Below are 20,625 nucleotides of genomic sequence, written 5' to 3' on the forward strand. Positions count from 1 at the left end.
TCAAGCCATGTGCAAAATGAACTGAGGTTGCTCAAGCAGTAACTTGGTTGCTCGAGCTATGTGTAATGTTCTGCAAAAATACTGGGAGGTCTCATTATGCGCTTGAGCGATGAAGTCGAATTCTGGGTTTTCAAACATGAAGAAAAATGCTCCAAACTTGATTTCAAAGCCAAAAACTCTTGCATGACATGTTCTAAACCATGAATACATCTCCAAACACATGAACACAAAGTCAATTCCAAACCCTTAGCTCAAATCTTCATAAATTCTACAAAATTGAAGCTTAAAATTTTATGCTTGTATGAATTTGTCCAAAACTCTTTTCCACAACTCTCAAAATATGAAATTAAGCTTTAAAACATTGTGAATCATGGATGCATGAATGTTAAATCTCTCAATTTAAACTTAGATAACAAAATCATGCTAAAAAATAATGAAACTCCTCAAAATCATGCATGCATGTATACTAGCTTTCAAATTCATCAACTTCTAACTCAATTCTTGTGCTTAAGTTCATTATCTTCTTGAATTCACATGCTAGGTGGCTTTAATTCATGAATTAAGAATTAAACACTTACCTAGGGTCGTGAGTTAAGCTTATACTTGTAAAATCTTGCACCTCTCTTCTCAAATCTTCAATCCTCTAAGCAATTCTTCAAGTTTAAGCCTTTCTCTCTCTAAATTTAAACACGATCTCACTCTAGAATGTATCTCAATAGAATTTTGAGCTCATCAATGTGTTTAGCTTCTAACCTAACATATATATATATATACACACATGTGATTAGCTTAGGATGCTAATTAAGGATTAGGCTTACTAATTGCAACTTAAGTTAATTAATCAAAACTTAATTTTTCTAAATTGAATTAAATTTTAATCAAACTTCTCAATAGGTTCTAAAAATTATGGTAACCTAATTATACTCATCAATTTTGGTTTCTGAAATCATTAAGGCTTTCAATTTCAAATTTAAAGTAGAAATCACAACATATACTTCATCAACGAACATATATGCATACAATTACACATTAAGCACATAATTAGCATTCAAAATTAAATAGTTATAAGTATATTACGTGATGGTTTATCACAGTTAGGCCCTGATGACTTAATTTTGAAAGTTATTCCATCAGGGAAGGGTGATGCATGGATTCCCTAGTTGCACCCCAAAGTACCACAATGTGCTGTCACTCTAACTCTCTCATTCTTCACTTTTACCAATGTAAACCCCCTCTCAATGGCATATTCCCTCAAAACAGTCCTAAAGTGGGAGACATCTTCAAACAACATACTGTTCTCCAATTAATTTTTTCTCCTTTAATCTTACACATTTTTCCCTTCATAAACCTATCAACATTTATAGCTTGTACATCTTCCTCACCACTAGAATAGTTCCCTACTCCATCATCTGACTCATAGTCTAATAGTCCGCCAACATCAGCAAGGTTCCCATCATCATCCCTAACTTCTTGCTCGGAACTACTGCTGTCATCATCCTCACCTTCTTCACCATTCCATTCTTCATCTTCTTTAGAATTAGAAAATACATAAACTTCTTCTTCATATCCTCATAATTAACAATCTCATTATCACCTAGCTCATTCCCAGGGGTGTACAAAGACCCGAATCACTGGACGAAACCGACCAATCCGAACCGAAAAATCAATTCACGGACGATTTCATAGTGAGAAACGGTCGACTGCGGGTGATTTTAATAAAAAAATTCAACTTTTAGGACGGGCTACGATTCAGTATATATTGAAACCGATAAAAACCGACCCGACCGATATTTATCACTTGTGTGTTGATAATATTGGCTATCCATATTCCCATTATCTACAAGCAATTATAACCTGACAGTGGACAATGACTTTTTAGCATTTGATTTTAACATATATCCTAACAATGAGTTGTCTCCCTCTCTCTCCTTATGTATCTTCTGTTCTCATACCTCTTCAATTTTCTCTCTTTTCCATGCATTCACCTCTCTGTTTCTCTCCTCCCAAAATAAAATAATTATTCATATCTCTTTAGTTCTTTTACTCTCTCTCTCTTCTATCTCCTCAAAAAAAAAAAATGATTATTTTGATTTTCAAAACCCATCATTGAATCTTACTCCCTCATGTCTCTTCAAGTATTTCTCTTTCTCTCTCCCCCTCCCACACTCACTCTCTCCCTCCCAAAATATAAATAAAAAATCCTTTATCTATTTTGATTATTTCTATTTCCAGAAGTCATCCATAACTCGAAGGTAAAGGGACAAATCCTAAACTGTGTTATTCTTGGTGAAAGTTGATATTAAATAGCGACCATTCAAAAATCGCTCAACAAAACGGTTGAACAATTTAATGATTCTTGGTGAGTCTTCCTATTTCATTACCTTTGTTATTCTATGATTTCTTCCTCCCTCAAGAAGCATTCCTTGAAACCTTTCTGGTTTTTTTTTTTCTTCTAAGTTTTGGTGTTTATGTTTTTCAACGACCCGTCGACTTGACCGAGACCGATTGCAAAATCGAATCTCTCTCACGGTTGATTTTGAACACTGCATCGGTCAAAAGTGGTTGATTACTTCATTAACCCGCCATGGGTCGGGTTAGTTGCCAGATTGACTAGAAAACTGACTCGATCCGACTCGTGAACAACCCTACTCATTCCGATCTACATTAGTATAAATATCCAAGCCTCTAAACAATTCATCAACTATAGTAGACCTAGACTGAAAACCCATAGTAGACATACTACTACTCTCATGTTGCATAGGCCTGTTAGTCTCATGGGTCTCATCCAAGCCCATAGTAGCTATGCTATCAAGCCCATAGGACCTGAAGTTTGTTCAACTTCAAAATAAATTGGAATCTCCTTAATTCCTATATATAATCCAAACATCCTAAAGAGATCTTTGTCAGATCTTAGTTCAATTTTCACTTCTGACCTGGGAACCAAACCATATAAGTCCAATGTAGTTGCATGAATTGCAGGGACATTACTTAATCAACCTCACAACTATAATCAATTAAATCCATATGGATGTACTTGTCTGGGTCTACATTTAGAATGTGAGCAACAGACCCTTGATAATGAACCACAATATCATGCCTCATTTCTGTATCCATTTCCTAATATAACAAAGCAAATAATGGAAAATAATGTGCACAATTTAAGAACACAATAATAACCCCATAGTGCAAAATCAGTTTAAAAACCCTAAATAAAATTACTGAAAACAATAATAAACCCTAAAACATTCATGACATTATAAACTTTATACATACTGAAACTCAACATTTATAACTTCAAACAAAAAAAATCATCCCTTAGAAGTACGTAGGTAAGGGTTGTACAAACCCTAGTCAACCAAATTTAAGGAAAACGATGTTTCTATACAAATTGTATTGTACAAATCAAACTAGAAAATAACCCATTTCATTATCTTTAACTTCTCAAATCAAAACACACAAAACCATATATGAACATAAAAACACCAAATACTATCAAAATTGTTAACGTGTGTACAAAAACCCTAATAAAAAATCATGGATAGAAAAATGCAATAAAAGACATTCCATACATAAAACCAAGTAAAAAAGCCATTTCAATTTCCCTAACCACGAAACTTAGTGACAAGAACATAGCATCTTACCTAGACCGATTGTTCCAGGAAAAAACCGGACCAAGTGAAGCCCCTTCGCGAAGTAAATGGAGAAGAAAACCACGACTAGGGGTGTGCGCGGTGCGGGTCGGTGCGGTTTGAGAGAAGAATAAAAATCGTATAGCGGGTGGCGGATTGATAAAAGTGTCACTAGAATTTGCCATTTTCCTTATCAAAAATCGGCGGTTCGGTTGGCAAATAATGACGGATTTGCCTTGGCGGTTCGGGCGGATTGGCGGTTTATAAAAAATATAATTCAAATTACAAAACTTAAATAAAAGAGTAAAAAAAAGACAAGAGATACCGTGATGTTAAGCATCTTGTGAAGCTTTCTTCTGATGCAGCAAGTGTAGCAACAACATGATAATATCAACGACTATGCTATCAGTTCATTACAAGCATCTGTGGAAGCTACAATGATCAAATACAATACATAAAATTAATATCATTCAGGGTTTACAATATATTGAAAATGTTTACTGTTGAAACGTATTTAGATTGAAAAGTGAGCTGATGCAAGTTTGCAACATGGTCAGAAAAAAAAAAAAAAAAAAAGAGATTGAAAAGTGAATTGGAATCCAACTTCATTTTGGATTACTGACATCTTGAATTCCCCTCGAGCAGTAATGTAATACTATATTCTAAGGTATAGAACAACAAGCAAACTTAAGTAAAAAAGAATTTTTAGAATCTTATAAAACATGATTTAATAGCGGTGCGGGTCGGTGCGGTTTGGAAGAAAAATAGAAACCGGCGGATTGATAAAAGTGTCACTAAAATTTGCCATTTTTCTTACCAAAAACCGGCGGTTCGATTGTCAAATAATAACGAATTTGCCTTGGCGGTGCGGCTCGGTGCGGTTTTGGCGGTTTCGGTGGTATTATGCACACCCCTAACCACGACGTATACCTTCTTCTTTGTCTTTAATTGGAATAGCCAAACTTCTCTCTCTTCTCTATAGACTTATGTGTCTTCTCTTCTCCCGCCAGCTCATCTATTTGCCAATACTGGGTTGTGTTGGGTAAAAACCACATAAGGATAATATTGTCATTTTCTCTGAAACCCTAACAACAAAATATCAACATTATTTTATAAATTTCTAAATGTAAAGGTTTAGGGGCAAAAATGTCTTTTTGATACTGACATTAATTCCGTCTAAATAATAATTACACTAACAGGGGGTCAATATAATTTTTCAAATGTCAGGGGTGATACATATTAAACCTAAACCTCATGAGGTTTTGGTGTAATTTACTCAAAAAATTTATAGAAAATTACTTTTTTGCCACTTAATCTCTATGGGTCCGTTTGTTTTCGTTCATAACAGTCTGGAGTGGATAGTGAATGATGAACAGTGAAACAATATTATGTTTGTTTTGGAAATGGAGGTCCGAATTAGTAGTCCCTTCGAATTATAAAAGGCTTCAACAGAGCAGATTATGAGTATATGTAAGAAGGTAGTATTAGAAAGTAGTCCATTCAGCTTAGGGTGTTACCAAACATTCGGGGACATTTGGTCGGTCAATCGACCAAGTGCTTTATTTATTTATTTATTTCTTTTACATGTTGGACAGCACATTTTGAACATTAATGTTTAATATTTTTATATTTTTTATTAAGCTAAAACCATAATTTTATTTATTTTATTATTATATATTTATTTTACATAAAAAAATAATTTAAAAATCCCACGCTAATAATTATTATCAAAATAAATATAATTTTAGATATCCATCCATTTCCATCTGCCTCCTAAAACAAAAACGGGGCCTCCAATCGAAGCATAAGTAATTGTTTATCATCACACTCATCATATAGCTACTCTCTTTAGAGAGTGAAGGGATGGGGTTGAGAAAACTGAAAGAATTGATGAGCATAGCCAAAGAAGGACTCGATAAATCCTTCATGGTTGCAAGGTTCTTCTGTGCCCTTCACGTCATCAACGCTTACCTCTGCACTCCTGCTCTGGTAAGAGACAACCCTTCCTTCAAATCCTTGAAACAAATCACCCAAAAAAAAAAAAAACAAAAAAACAAAATAAGGTCAAGAGGTTTAGCGAATGTAATGAACTGGGTGGTTGCAGACGCAGGGTCCTAGTATGCTGCCGACATTCAGTCTGACGGGTGATCTGATCTTGGCCGAGCGAATCTCGACCCGTTTTGGCAAGGTGGTTCCCGGCGATATCGTCCTTGTTCGCTCATCGGAGAACCCGAGGAAGATTGTCGCCAAGCGTGTGAAGGGCATGGAGGGTGATTCTGTCACCTACGTTGTCGACCCAAATAACAGTGATAGACGCGATACTTTTGTTGTATGATCTATCTGATTTTTTCATTTTCATCTTCATTTTTTGGTTTTTGATTCAAAGGGGTTTCAGGGTTTTTCGCTTTCTTTGTTCGTCAGTTTAGTTTTCCTTTGTCAATGGGTTTAAGGGTTTTTGCTAGTCTGATTTTTTATTAATCTCTGTCTATTTGATTGTTAATCTTCTGTTTAATGGGTATTTATGAGATTGTTTTATTTTGCTTTTCTACTACCAATCCCAGCCCTGAATCACTAAATCTCTCTCTCTCTCTCTCTCTCTCTCTCTCTCTGTAGGTTCCAAAAGGGCATGTTTGGATAGAGGGAGATAATATATATGCTTCTAATGATTCCAGAAAGTTTGGAGCTGTTCCTTATGGTCTGATTCAAAGCAGAGTGTTTTGGAGAGTGAGTGGTTCCTCTTTATTTCATCTCCTCTGAAGCTCATAAGGCTGAAACTAATTTGTTTTCGACAAACATTTTGAAGCTCATGTAATATTAAATAAATACTGTTTGTGACACCAAAAATGCTCTCTTTATTGTTCATGTCATAATTCAATCTCCGTGTTCATCGTGGTTGATAACTGAAACTACCAAGCTTTCTCTAAAGCATTTAAATTTAAGTTGGGTTCTAGAAGAGATTTTAATTGAAGACATTATTATAGTGACTTGATTTGAGAGGAGATTTTATGTATTTGAACTGTGCTCCACTTGGTTTAGTTGTGAAATCATTTGAGAAACTTTTGACTGTGAGCTAAAACTTTCCATTATTGAACCGAAGCCCTATTGTTTGACATTCTTCAAGATTTCTACGATGTACAAGTTCTTTCACCCATGAACCTAACAAATGATTCCGCAACCTTCCTTTTCAACTTCATTTTAATTGCTTATTTGAGCCCAAGTTGAAAACTTTATATGTAAAGCGTGTTTTCTTTCTTCGAAATTGTTTAGTTGCTGTTGAGTCAACTTGTTGAAAATGTGATTGCAAATGACATAATTGTTTCTGGTATAGTGTTGTAGTTTGCCTTTATATCCTTTCTCTTTATTATCTCATAGTTGGACTTTTGAGAAAACTTTAAATAGAAAACCCCATACCAATTCTAAATAACCTAGTGAAATAATAGTCCAATCCTGCATAACTAGGAAGCTTGGATAGCTCTGTCAGACCTACATGTTAGATGTTAGACATGTTTGGAACATGGACACACTTTGACATCTGAAAAAGTGTCCAAAATTATTTGTCATAGTTGTGGAGACACAGTGAGGACATGTTTTAGTTTCACATATTTTCATCTTCATTTTTTATTTATTTAAAATTCCACATATTTTCTGAAGTTAATCCATTTTGTCTATAGGTATGGCCACCTAAAGATTTTGGATCAGTGGGATGAAAGGGAGAGTAAAATGATTCTGTTTCGTAAGGTACAATATTAAGCTCTTCATTCTGTCAAATTTCCATTTGAGATCTTTGCAATACTGATTTTCAGTTTTTGCTAACATTCCATAATGTGAGACATTGTTGTAAAGCAACTACTATTGTTTGCAGAAGGGATAAAAAGAGCATAAATCAGATTGTTCCTTTTAGTAACTATAAGTGAAGTTCTCTTGCTGTGCTATTTTTTTCTTGAAAATCCTATAAAAAAATTGGTGATGTAGCTTTTTCAACAGTTGATTTTCTCAGTTTGCTATATCATGGCTGATTGGATCGTCAGTGTCTGGAATTTATCATGGCGATGTATCTTTCAGCAGTTGATTTTCTCAGTTTGCCGTTATCTGAAGGAAGTAATTTTGGCAAGGCAAACTTGCTTCACTTTAGTTCACCTACCTTGAGCTCCATAAAAAGTTGATGTAGGACAGAACTGTGGAATGATACTGCCTACAATTTGTTTTATGGTGAGATTGGCTTGTTGGTTTGTTAGTATAGGGCTTACAAAACTGTCAAGAAGAAGAGGGCTGTTTTTTTTCGATGTAACGTAACCTTGGTTTTTGTTTGTATAAGTTAAAATTTTAGTAGAAGTGTTTCATAAGTTTGAATATTTGATGGAGACCAGGAGTGCATCTATGAAAGTAGGATTTTTTTGTGGGGCCTGACAATGTAAAGTAGGACTTTAAATGTAAGAAAAAGTTTATTAAGACTTGGTTTTATTTAGTGTGTAAAAAGTTAAGGAAAGAGATGAAGATCCCAGGGATGCCTTCTGTGGGTTGTCACCTTCAAGTTTAGGGTTGCATTGCAAGAGTCTTAAGAGAGTTGTAATAGATTTTGAGAATTCTTCCAACTGATGTCCACTGAAATAGTACATATATATATGCACATATATACATAGGCTGACAATGTCTACTAAGACCCTTGTGATGATGACTAATAATATTCTACTAGACCACAATTCTAACATTCGAAACTTTTCAAACCTTGACGGGAGAAAACCATTTAAATCCACTGAAGACCATATGTAAAGACTTGTTAATAGAATCATACCAAAAGTAAGACCTCGAGACCACCACTATTGTCTATGTTAGCGATCAACTTGTCCCCGGGCACGTGTCGTCCCCTGTAACACACACTGGTTAATTATCAGGATAAATCCCGGGGGTGGCCTCTAGGAGGATGCTTTGAAGTTAGGACCTCTGCTTCTTGAGGTAGGTTCTTGGCCATCACATCAACTACTTATGGTTGGGGAAATTAGATTATGAACAAAAATAAAACTAAAGTATTTTTAACTCGTAGAAGCTTCCAAAAGAATATACAAAATTTAACCACCAATTTACCTTAAATTTGATTATGCATGTTCCCAATTCGAAAGTGAGACGTGCCTTTAATTGAAACCAATTTGTAAGAGTTTTGATGTAGGATGAGTAGGGATTACTTTCCTACAAGTAGTGAACTTGGTTAAGTATACAGGCAGCAACAACAATAGACTTATAGGATTGGATTTGGTGAGATTTTGTCGCTACAAAAGTATTTAAAAAATAGGAGTTTAAGACTTTGTAAAAGGGTAGGGTTTTGGGAATAAAAACACAAGTATTTAGGGAATGTTGGGTGGCTGTTCTGAGCACTGTGAACAATAACCTTGTTAGATAGAAAGAGAGAGAGAGAGAGAGAGAGAGAGAGAGAAGGGGGGGAGAGGGAGGGAGCGAGATGTTTCACCCTCGCAAGGGATAGGCCAATTTTTCATAATATTAACTCTTCTTTGAATTATTGAGATTACACATCTATTTTTAGGCTAAAGACTCTCCTAATTCTATTAGGACTATAGCTCAAATTTAGAAACTAAAAATATTTAGCAACTATTAATATTCTAGGCCAACTATGACTTCCCATTCTACTTCAATCATAATAGGAAATTTTGATGACTTCTAATTCTACTTCAATATTAAAATAAGAAAGTTGGACTTTTGACCATTAAGATTATTTTAGACATAATAAAGCCCATATATAATGACTCGTTTAATAACTTGATCCCAAATAAAATCCATGGGTAACCCGTACAACCCATGTCCAATAATTATTGGAATTACCATTATACCCTTAATTACTAAAACCTACTATAATGACATGAAGACTCAAAAGTATTCAAAATCTTTAATTCTTGATGCCTTAAATGTGCTTCACATGAAATTCCAGATTTGCTCTTTTCCTTCTTTCCATAATCTTCATCATTCTCCCCTGCATTCGAAAACACTCGACCTAGAGTTTTATAATGTTGAAGTATATGGATTATGGAACCTTGCACTTGCAACCATCTTGAACGAATGATGAGAAAATCAAAAAGTTCAATCTTGTCATCACTCCATTGACCGTATCGAATTTATTAGGAATAATAAACTCAATGTGAACTTCATTGTTCTTGTGAAGAGCAGAAAGTTCAATGGCATTCTCATAATTTTCTTTGGCTTCCTTGGCTTTAGAAACTTAATGATGGTCTTTCATACTTTCTTTAGTAAGCAAATTAATTTTTGCCTTCGTTTCTTTAATATTGTCAATATTACCGATATGTTCATCTTGCTCTTTCGTAGTTTCTTCAAAATCTTTAACACTATCATCCTTTTGCTCTTGGATATTAGTCTTCTCTAAAACAGTAGCCAACAATCTTTCCATGGAAGTTTTCAATCCATTCAAAGTTGTCTAGATAGTATGCGCATCACTCTTTATTCTTGCAACATCCTCCTTAATTATCGCAAAATCCTCCTTTAATATCGCAACATCTTTCTTGGATAGTATGCCATCTTCAATAATCATCTCTCCAACAAAGCGAACGCTAAATTCTTCCTTCCTATTACCAAAGCTAGTTGAACCAATGGAATAAATTATATATAAAAAGATGTATCTCACTCTGGAAACATGGATATATTGATGAACATATCTCAAAATATGAGTATTGTTTCAAATAAATTGGAGAACTCAGTAAAACTATTAAATACTGTGGGAAATACTAATGTATTGGGGTCTTGAAAATGAAGGATATATTGGAGGCATTATGGAATGCTTGAATTATTGATAATTAATAATTTCTCAATTGGAAGCCGTGACTTGGAGCGATGACAAGTGCTATACACTCGTAGCACAAGTTCAAGTAATGAGAATTAGCTTCTCCACAAAAAAGTGGAAGGAAGACTCTCTGCCTGTTACCGCTCCTAGGCCATGTTGTATGTGAGTGTCTTGTGTGCTAGGTAAACTTCTGAATTAGCTATCTTGCAAAAGGTGGTGTAAGAGCATCCCCAATGGTCTGTTATATCACGTGCCATTGCCAAAATTTGGCAAGAGTCTCCAAATACATTGTCCCACCCAGTGGGCTACTATAACATCTGCCGAATTTTGGCAATGCCATTTCTTCTGCCAAATTTGGCAGCAAGTTTGGCATTGCCAAACCTTGCCACATCAGCAGAGTAACTAATTTTTGCTCCAAGTTTCCCAACTACAAACAAACAATCAATCAGAAATCCAATAAAGAACACAATTTGAACAACATAGAAATTTGAACAACACTGATTAACAAAATCAACATGAAATAAAACTATTGATTTTAACAAAATATTATCATAAAATTAACACAAACAAATAAAGGAATATATATATATGTATCATATCTTAAAAAAATTTCATCCAGTTGCAGATTCAGTTTTTCGACGTTGATCTAGTGAAAATTGTGATGGTAACTTCATCATCAGATTGTGATCATCAGATCCTTCATCTTGTCATAAAATGGTTTCACAGTGGGTTTTGAAGATCATGACTTGATATATATATATACATAGAGAGAGAGAGAGAGAGAGAGAGAGAGTTGTATGATAAACAAATTGAGGTCGAGTTCATGGGGTTTCGATCTTGATCTAAGATCCGGACATTCAATTATGGAGAAGATTGTTGTGATTCTGGGGCATGGGGAGTGGAGGGGGGCTGAGGGGGTGGGATTTGCAAGTGGTTCATGAGTGGGTGGGATTTGCAGGGAAGGGGTGGCTGGTGAGGGGGTGGGGTGAGGAGAAGGGGAAGGCAAAGAGAGAGGAGAGAGGGAAAGGGGCAAGAGTGAAAAACACAGATCTTTTGCAATTATTTTTTGACTTCCTACCCCTAGTGTAATTAAAATTGATTCCTAATGTTTTTGGGAAATTTAGTCGAAAGTCCCTTGACATAATTGTGTAGTACTTAAAGGACAATTGAATATTTTTTAATGTATAAAATCCTTTAAATTTATTTCTCATGGATTGAGGACGTAAAAAAACATATGCCTTTTTATTTTAGAGGATTTTGCCCTCTTTATCTTCTATTACTTTTTTTTCCCCCCCATTCCAATCATCAATGTGATAAAGTCTCTCTCTCTCTCTCTCTCTCTCTCTCTCTCTCTCCTATATATGTATATATACTTAAATCTATATATATATATCGTCTTCAACGGTCCAAGTTGAAAATTTCTACAAGATTACAAGAGATGGTTCCACAATCAAGTCGTAGAACTTCGATGACTCTATATTTCGAATGTTGTCTGCTGTATTTCGATGATTGTTTGGATCGAAAATTGCAATTGAGTCATACAAGAGACATATATTTTGTTTATTTCTTTGGATGAAAAAGTGAATAATTTGTTCAAGGTTTTTTCAAATAAGATTAAGATTGAATAATGTGTATTTCATTTGTTATGATTTTTTTAATTGAATCTAATTGAATAATTTTAATTTTGTTTTTGTTTGTTGTTAGATTAACTTTACTTTGATTTGTTTTGGTATTATGTGGCTTATGTTTTATTTGCTGAAGCTCTGTTTAAAAGTGACAATAAAATTCTACTCTGATTTGGTAATCTGTGTTTTGTTGGTTGATAATCTGTTTTAAATTAACAGTAAAATTTACTCTGTTAATATTATCGTTTCATTGTTTCAATAAATTTTTTACTTAATATTTATACTTCAAGCAGTAACAGTTACATTGACTATGGTTTTTAGTAATGATTATGGTATTTCACTATTTAAATGCTAAAACTTCACATTAAAATTTACTGTGAATTAGAATAAAATTTTACTGTTGATGTTAATTTTGACAATAACAATTTTACAATTTTTTTTTTATTATTAAAGAATTTCATGGTCAGCATAGATCTTATTTGATAGATCTCGATAAGAGAATTCTAAAAATACAAATTTATTTAAAAGTTGACATTTAGATAAAAAGTTGTATCATTTTAAAGTTTGAAATATGAAATTAGTCACTAAGGATATTTTGGTAATAGTGGTATATGTTAGCCTTTTCAAGGAAATTTTTTTATACTTGTCTTTAATATATGAAAGTTTTGTTAGAGGGAGCTTTGACTAGAAGTCCCCAATGTTTTTTGTAATTTTTTCATCTAAATCATGCTTTTTATAAAAAATTTCGCTGAACTTCATTTTTTTGTAATTTTTCGATGAAAATAAACGAGTAACATATTGTTTCTACCTTTCGAGTAGCACATTGTTGCATCAAATTTGTTTCCCAAATGATATTGGACATGAAATCAACACCTCATAGAATTATTTCAAAATTATGATACAAGCAGGTTGTATATTTACTTGGTGAATTCAGCCAACATAATTACCAATTCTCTTTCTTCATGGATTAAAAGGATGATGTGAGGCATGGAGATCAAAGTGTGTGGATAAGGGATTGGGAATGGTTGAATTATGGAGATTTAAGCCAAAGATATTGTTGCAAGGGATGATAAAAAAAAAAGTTAGCTGTTGGCACAATACATGGTTGCAGGGAGACTGATCTTAAGTTTGGTTTTTGGAGTAGTCATAGTATATAAGTAGATGAGGAAGCATAAATAGCAAACTTTAGTCTGTTTATCCATTTTGTTGCCTCATTAATGTAAATGGTGGTGGTATGCAGGAACGGAACATCTTGGAGCCAAAATTTAGCTGAGAAGAGTTTCGATCCAGAAGTAGATTGACAACAGTTTCGTTGATCCTGAAGTTCCATGCGGAAAGACAAGACACAAGACAGACGAGAAGAAACTCTAGTAGGACAATTGGTGAAGAAGTTACATCATTTGACAAAAGGCAATAGTAGAAACGGAAATCTGATAAAATCAATTCCTACAGCATTTGCAGTTTTTATTTTCTGTTCTTCCATTGTAGTGTTAGTTCCGTTTCTCGTTGGATTTTGCATTAATACGATATTGGATTTTCTTTTTTTTATTTTATTTTCTATTGAGTAACCAGTCACTTGTCATTTTTTAGAATTGTTTTCTTGTTGGTTTTCTCTCACCTTGAGAGCAGCATCTTATCCATTTTGTGTTTTTATTTAATTTACATCTTTAAGAATAGAGAGAGTACTGCATCTATTCCGCTCCTCTAAGGGCTCATTTGTTTTCAGAGATAAAATGGAAGGGATTCATTCCACTCCTCTGCATCTATTCCAATCCTTAACGGGCCTAGATGCCTTGTAAGTATGCCCAGCAAACTGGTAGGACAGGGTGTTTTGGTTAGGTCATTGATTACGCAAGGCCTTTCTTCTGTGCAGTTCCCCCCTTCTATGGGGGTGTTTGTTTCAGCTTTTCAGAGGCAATTTTTGACTTTTAGCTTTGAAAAAGTTATTTTGGACTGTTTGGTTAAATTTATTTCAAATAACTTCTGATTCTAACAGTTTATTTTAACTCAAAAAAGCTGATTCTGAGAAGCTGCTCATCCCTTGCTTCTGATTATTAGCTTCTGTTGTAGATATGTTAATTTATGGTTATATTTTTAAATTTTTTTATTTTTTATTTTTTATTTTTTTAAAACTAGAAAAAGACTCAAATGGACTATAGATTATTATTATTATTTTTTATGAGAAATGTAGACAAACAAAAAATAAAAATTAATTGAAAAAGTTATTTCACAGCTTATTTAACAAACACTACTTAGCAACTTAAATTTATAATTCAACAGTTACACCAAACAGATTAACAACTTCTGATTAAAGTCATAATTTATAAGCGGTTAAGTTATAATCTATAAGCTGTTTTAACAGTTACACCAAATGAAGCCTATCTAATCCTCACTTGTCAAGTTGTCACCACCCTATACCACCCCCAAGGCAGGGGACACATTTCTTTTCTCAAAATATTTGATTTGCTTAAAATAATCAAAGACACTAGATTGATGTTTGTTGTGTAAGGCCACACCATTTGACGATAAAATTGTTATATATGTAGAAACAAGGCTCGTATTTATTTGTCTTGTTTCATCACATAAAATGATTTGCTTATCTAAACACATTCACATCCTCCTAGTCTCTTGTCAAAATTATTTAGCAAGATCTTTCAATTTTATAGTGACAAGTTCTGTGCAATTTAACTTTGAAAAATCTAATCCTCCTGGTTTGCAAACCAATCCATAGTGATTCACTAGGACTTAGCCACCAGGATTCAAAATCTAATCCTCCCACTTTGCTAACCACCAGGATTCAAAACTCTGGAACATTAACTAAATTGAGTCTACTTAACAATTTAAGGAAAATAACTCATGATTAACTATTGAAGAAAATAACTTGACAATTTAAGGAAAGAGAATATGTTAGTTTTTTTTCTATTAAAAATTGTTAGGGAATAGGAATTAAAAGAGTAAATTTGTAATAAATCCAAACTAAGGAGAGCATAAGGGTTTCAGTGGGAAATTTTATTTCCACCCACCTAATAAACTCAGGGCAAATCTTTTCTCTATACACACTCCTGTTAATTTGATTATGAACAAATTTTTTCAATCCACACCCTTAAAATTACAATTACATCCTTCACTCATATATGGTATACACACTTTACCCTCAAATGCACACACTTTAATTGACCTTAATTGGCATTTCTAGCTCCACCGATTTTGTGAGACTTTGACTTCGTTGAAATAGAGAAAAAAAAAAAAAAAAAAAGTTTACAACTTTCCTCACCTCCATTGAAGAACTTGAAGAGCTCCATTGAATCTTCACTAAAAACTATTGAATCCTTTGTTTAAGGTAAGAAATCTTTTCATTTTGTTATTACATTTATCATTTTGTTATTACATTTATCACTTTCGGATATCTCTACACTCCATTGGCATATAAAACATCAATTTTTCCATGGTTGGGGACGAGTTGGAGCTCTCGGCACTGGGTGTCCAAATTTGTTTCTGTAATTCGGAACCTAATCACCGAATAATGTGTATAATTTCGACCAATTATATCCGAACAAAGATACAAAATTTTGAATTTTTTCTGCCGATTATAGTATTTTTTCGGTTCAATAGTTCCGAATTAATTCTTTAATTTCGGCAATTGATTTCTGAAATATTTGTGTGTATTCGGCATTGAAGTTCCGAATGGTTTTTTTTTTAAATTTTTTTTATACAAATTTACACCAAGTTATATAGGCTGCCAAGATTGGTTTTACTTTAGGTTTTTTTCCAACAATTTTATTTTATGGGTATGTTTAAGTATTTATTTATTTATTTATTTTTGGAAAATTCAATGCATAACAATAGAAACAAAAATCTGTGCAGTATTTGTATTTTCACATTATATTGTTAGCTTAAGTAGTTGTTAAACATAAGTCTTCAAAAATACTGTTAGCTAAATAGCTGAACAAAACAATTGCATTATATAGAATATTAGGGGTTTGTTCTTTCAAAACATTGAAATTTGGGCCAAATTTGGTCTTTGGTTGTATTTACAATCAATAGAATGTACAAAGACAAGTGATGAGCAATCCTTTGATTGTTTGAAAAATGATGTTGGTATTGATTAATGACCCTGCTACCTTGGTAAATTGGTTGAAGTGAAGTTAATTTGTTTTTGGCATGTTGTGAACATTACCAAACTAATTGGTGAATGGTCTGTATAGAATACAAATAGTTTTGCTATATCCATGTTTATATTGTAATTTTTCAACAAATCCTAGTCTTACTCTTTCATCAGTAGTAGGGTTATGTCCTTAACTTATTTTGTTAATTTCACATCATCCAAATTGTCAATTTAATGGTCTATAACTACAACTTAGATTTCATCAAGGTGGCATGGTTAGGCTACTTATTACCCGCATTGATGTGATCCTTTTCTGGGAGTGTTTATTCTGTTTCATTATATTGGGTTGATGAGAACAATTTTCCTTATGCAGATGGATGCCGGTCCCAATCAACGTCGATCTGTAACAGCTTTGAACAGAAGACTCTGTGAATTAGAGAGACGTGGACGTGGATGTGGACGTGGACGTGGTCGTGGACGTGGACGTACTCAAGTGCATGATGATGACACGCACATTGCCATGGATGATGATCCTATACATGATGCACCGGTTATGGATGATATTGCCATGGATGATGACCCTACCGGTGATGACACTGATATTGTTGATGAAGATATAGGGTATGTTTGGTTTGCATTTGGGAGATGAGTTTTAGAAAAAAATTTCTAAAAAATTGTTTGGTTCGAGTTTTTCTCAAAAAATTTCCAAAATCACTTTCTCTCTCTTACACATCAATCAATCACTTTTTCTCTCTCATCTCTCATTCTCAATCACTTTTTCTCTCACACACATCTACTCAAATTCTCCCAAAATATCAAATCATCCCAAACTCCCAAAAAAACAACTCTCCCAAAATATACAACCAAACAAACCAAAAAAATTTCTAAACTCTCTCCCCAATTTTTTTTTTCAAAAACAGCTCTCCCAAAAACAAACCAAACAAGCCCATACTTACTCAGCCATTTCCGGGAGGGCCAATTGATTCATCAATCCTTAAAAGTATTAAAATTCACGTTGCCGCAGCTATTTGGAATGGTGCTGATGAAAGGGGGCCCTTGAAGTGTCATAATCACTCGTCTAAGATTCGTTCATGGCCATGGTGGGAACAAGGAAACAATGCTACATTTGTAAACATTGTGGAGATGTCAGGACTTGCACAATTAGCTCGTTGCACGCACCATTTTGTGAACAAAATTGTAGTGTCTAGTTTTGTTGAGAGATGGCAACTTGAGACAATCACCTTCCATTTGACTGTTAGAGAGATGACTATCACATTGGACGATGTCGCCACTATCCTAGGGCTTCCCATTGTAGGCAAATCTATTAGTGTGCGTAAGTTGTCAGAAAGGCTGGCCATTGCATTAGTAGTTAATACCTTGGAAATTGAGGAGCAAGAGGTCAGACATGAGATGTCTAGTGCTGGAAGCAATTCAGTGAGGCTTGAGTGGTTGAGGGCACACTTTCATAATGTCACAGACAATGATTCAATGGAAAAAATTGCATGTGCAGGTAGAGCATACTTGCTATTTTTGTTGGGTTGTACACTTTTCAGTGACAAGACTGATACTAGGGTCCTCGTTGTTTATTTGAGTTTGTTGTCCAATTTGACGACTGTATCTTCATATGCTTCGGGTGCTGCTGCATTGGCATACTTATATAGACAGATGGGGTACGCTAGCAAGTCCGGCATGAAACAAATAGCCGGTTTCATGACACTTCTTAAGGGATGAGTTTATGAGTACTTTCGTGGATTCCGACCACACTTGAATATGAATTACACTCGAGACATGCCACATGTTTACCGTTGGACTTCTCGGAGAGAGTCTGGTGAAGAGACATAGTTGCAGGCTTTTCGAGAGGAGCTTGATAGGTTGGGTGTACATGATGTAAGTTAGAAAGTCCTTCAAAATTTGAAACTCTATATCATACAAAATTTACAGTTGTCATATCTTACAGTTGTTATTGTTTGTAGGTTATTTGGGACCCCTACCAGAGTTGCAGAGATGTCCATCCGTGTCACCCAATTACGTTCTACCACGGTTGCCTAAAGTGTTTGGAAGTAGTTGAACCATATCACCCTGATAAAGTTTTGAGACAGTTTGGCAGAGTGCAGACAATCCCTAATCCACCACTTGGCCCTATGTGTGCCTCTTGAGGAGCCACAGCTCCACACTACAATGTTATGTATGCATACTTGGATATCATTTGGGAGGCATGAAATAACCATGTGTTATCTGATCGGAGGAGGAGGACACCGGTACGACAGCCTTGGGATTGTGTTCTTGGTTACATGGATTGGTACCAAACCATTACCCATATGTATGTTCAAAACCCAACGCGTCGTTCTTAGGTGGACCCAAATATTGATCATTATCAATATCTTAGCCAAGATGCACAGGTACCATTTTTTTTAAGGGCACCATTACAAATTATTTATGCAAACTATTATAAGTTTGTATATATTGTTGTATTTGTTCTCGTAATGTAGCATATATAACAGATATATCAGATTACTTATCCTGTCGTTGAGGCTGGCTATGAGGATAGTGTTCAACATCCTGATAGACTTTACTACGCAATTGATGCAATTGAACAGCTTCTTCAAGATCAGCACATTAGTGAAGCTGTGCCCAACACATCCGCTCAGGGTCGGTCGGCACCCAACTCTTCTACTACACATCGTTTTGGAGCACATTATACTCGCCGATCAGGTAGGTGATAGTAGTTCATAATGTTAGCACAAGTAGTTTCTGATGGTGTTAGTGGATGTATAAGAAGACAAATATTATTATTATCTTTGGATTATATACTTCTTGGATTATGTATAAGGAGACATGTATTTTGTGATAATGTGGATGGATTAAACTACTAGTTAATATTACTAGTTATTGTTACATACTTGTTGTTTAATATGAATAATCTTTAACAGTAGTTTCACTTTGTTAATATTATTTTCATTGCGTTTTGTGTTCAGACAATGTAAAAATAATATGACATCTATTCCATAAATAAGAGAACTATAACTCATATGATATTGTATTAAAAAAAATGACCATTACAAAATTCAATGGCAAAATGATATCCATCTCGTTACCCCATGCTAGTAAATCATAAAAACTAATGTCTTAAACCTCCTATGACTGCTCTCTAATACATCAATCTATGTCAACTACATCAAATGTCTTTCGAGTAGCTACATTAGGTCCTATGCTATCTTTGAATTTTTGAATGCGGCTAACATATGCATTCTCCCATTCTGATGCACAAGGGTGATGGTGAACTCGCCAAAGCACAACAATGGGAGGAACTGGATGACCGGCCTTCAAAAATACCTGCACATACATCCAAAAATTTACATATCTTTACCAAATCCATCAAATTTGCAATTACACAAGTATTAAACAACAATGTACCGTTATTTTCATATCTTATACCAGCACAAAATGATTTCCATTGACAAATCCAATGGCAATCTCGCGACGATCAGCTAGGATTACCGGCAGTGATCTCAAAGGTAAGAAAGTGAGACATTGTTGCAATGACAAGTGGTACAAGACTACATTATAAAATGATGCAATAAGATGCCCCATGTTAGGCATAGTCATCTAACGATCAAAGCCTGGGCTATCTTCAAAATATGAAAGGATGTGTGTCAGCTCCTTAACCCTCTCATGTGACCTGTATAGTACGACGTATTCATCTCTGTGATTATTCAATTCAAGTAGCAGATCACACCTAACTTGCACCCAGTCATTCTCTCTAAGACCAAGTAAACCTGCAATAGCTCTAAAACCACAATTCCCATCACCATCTACATCCTTCATCAACTTTATGAATGGTATTAACATAGGCGGGAAGTCACCAACATATGCACTCGGTAAACTTGTTCTTGTATGATATGTCTTTGTCTTCACATTTCACTTCTTCTCACCTACTTTTGAAGCTCTCTTTTTCTTTGACCGACTGGAAGCTAATGTGCTCTGGCTATCATGGCCATCGTCAACCAACTTAAATGCACACAGGTCACAATGAAAAGATATATCAATTTTCTTATGTCCTCAACGTGGATTAGGTTTCACATCTGGCTCAATAAGAAAAGTGCTCGCTGGATTTGCAATTTCCCTCAACTTCTTCAACATATCCAATTGCGTGGCAATATCAAACTCATTGAACCGCTTCAAAATCATCTCAAGTTCTGGGATACAAGTCAATTCCAACTTCTCAACCTTCGAATTATGCACACATATAGTAAGTCGCGTCCAATGTACATGTATGCTACTGAGTGGAATAGGACGGCCTTGTCTTATGTAATCTGCAATCTCATGAGCACAAGGTAAACCATGCGTGTGCCTAAGAACACACCCACATGCTGCAACATCAATTCCAGTTGAATTTGCCCTCTTACTCTCTGCCAACACGTACTCCAATGCACAAATAGACACATTACCCCGAAGCTCTCTGAA

At 34.7% G+C, this 20,625-nt stretch overlaps 1 protein-coding gene and 1 long non-coding RNA gene across 5 annotated transcripts in view; one reads left to right on the top strand and one right to left on the bottom strand.

The window, feature by feature from the left end:
* The window catches only part of LOC114265290 (uncharacterized), a 119,585-nt gene that overhangs the window by 61,246 nt on the left and 37,714 nt on the right, over positions 1–20,625 (bottom strand). The window lies entirely within an intron of this gene.
* Positions 5,384–13,648, top strand: LOC114265272 (mitochondrial ATP-independent inner membrane protease subunit 1a). 4 transcript variants are annotated; one of them, XM_028206036.2, is made up of 5 exons: positions 5,384–5,618; positions 5,734–5,958; positions 6,243–6,353; positions 7,301–7,367; positions 13,297–13,648. In XM_028206036.2, exons 1-4 carry the CDS (start codon positions 5,493–5,495, stop codon positions 7,334–7,336), a joined length of 498 nt encoding a protein of 165 aa, XP_028061837.2. In that variant the 5' UTR covers positions 5,384–5,492; the 3' UTR covers positions 7,337–7,367; positions 13,297–13,648. The 4 variants fall into 4 exon arrangements, with proteins under 4 accessions (XP_028061837.2, XP_082743517.1, XP_028061839.2 ...); XM_082887391.1 differs by lacking the exon at positions 13,297–13,648 and adding an exon at positions 7,492–7,981; XM_028206038.2 differs by lacking the exon at positions 13,297–13,648 and adding an exon at positions 7,614–7,981.

Source organism: Camellia sinensis, chromosome 9, assembly GCF_055761805.1.
Source record: "Camellia sinensis isolate YWXY chromosome 9, ASM5576180v1, whole genome shotgun sequence".
Taxonomy (NCBI): Eukaryota; Viridiplantae; Streptophyta; class Magnoliopsida; order Ericales; family Theaceae; genus Camellia; species Camellia sinensis.

What these genes read in the sequence shown, in the direction of transcription:
- LOC114265272 (XM_028206036.2), top strand. Translation starts at nt 5,493, where the DNA reads ATGGGGTTGAGAAAACTGAAAGAATTGATGAGCATAGCCAAAGAAGGA. An exon ending in ACCTCTGCACTCCTGCTCTG is followed by an intron (nt 5,619 to 5,733) that starts GTAAGAGACAAC and finishes GGGTGGTTGCAG; the next exon opens with ACGCAGGGTCCTAGTATGCT. An exon ending in ATAGACGCGATACTTTTGTT is followed by an intron (nt 5,959 to 6,242) that starts GTATGATCTATC and finishes CTCTCTCTGTAG; the next exon opens with GTTCCAAAAGGGCATGTTTG.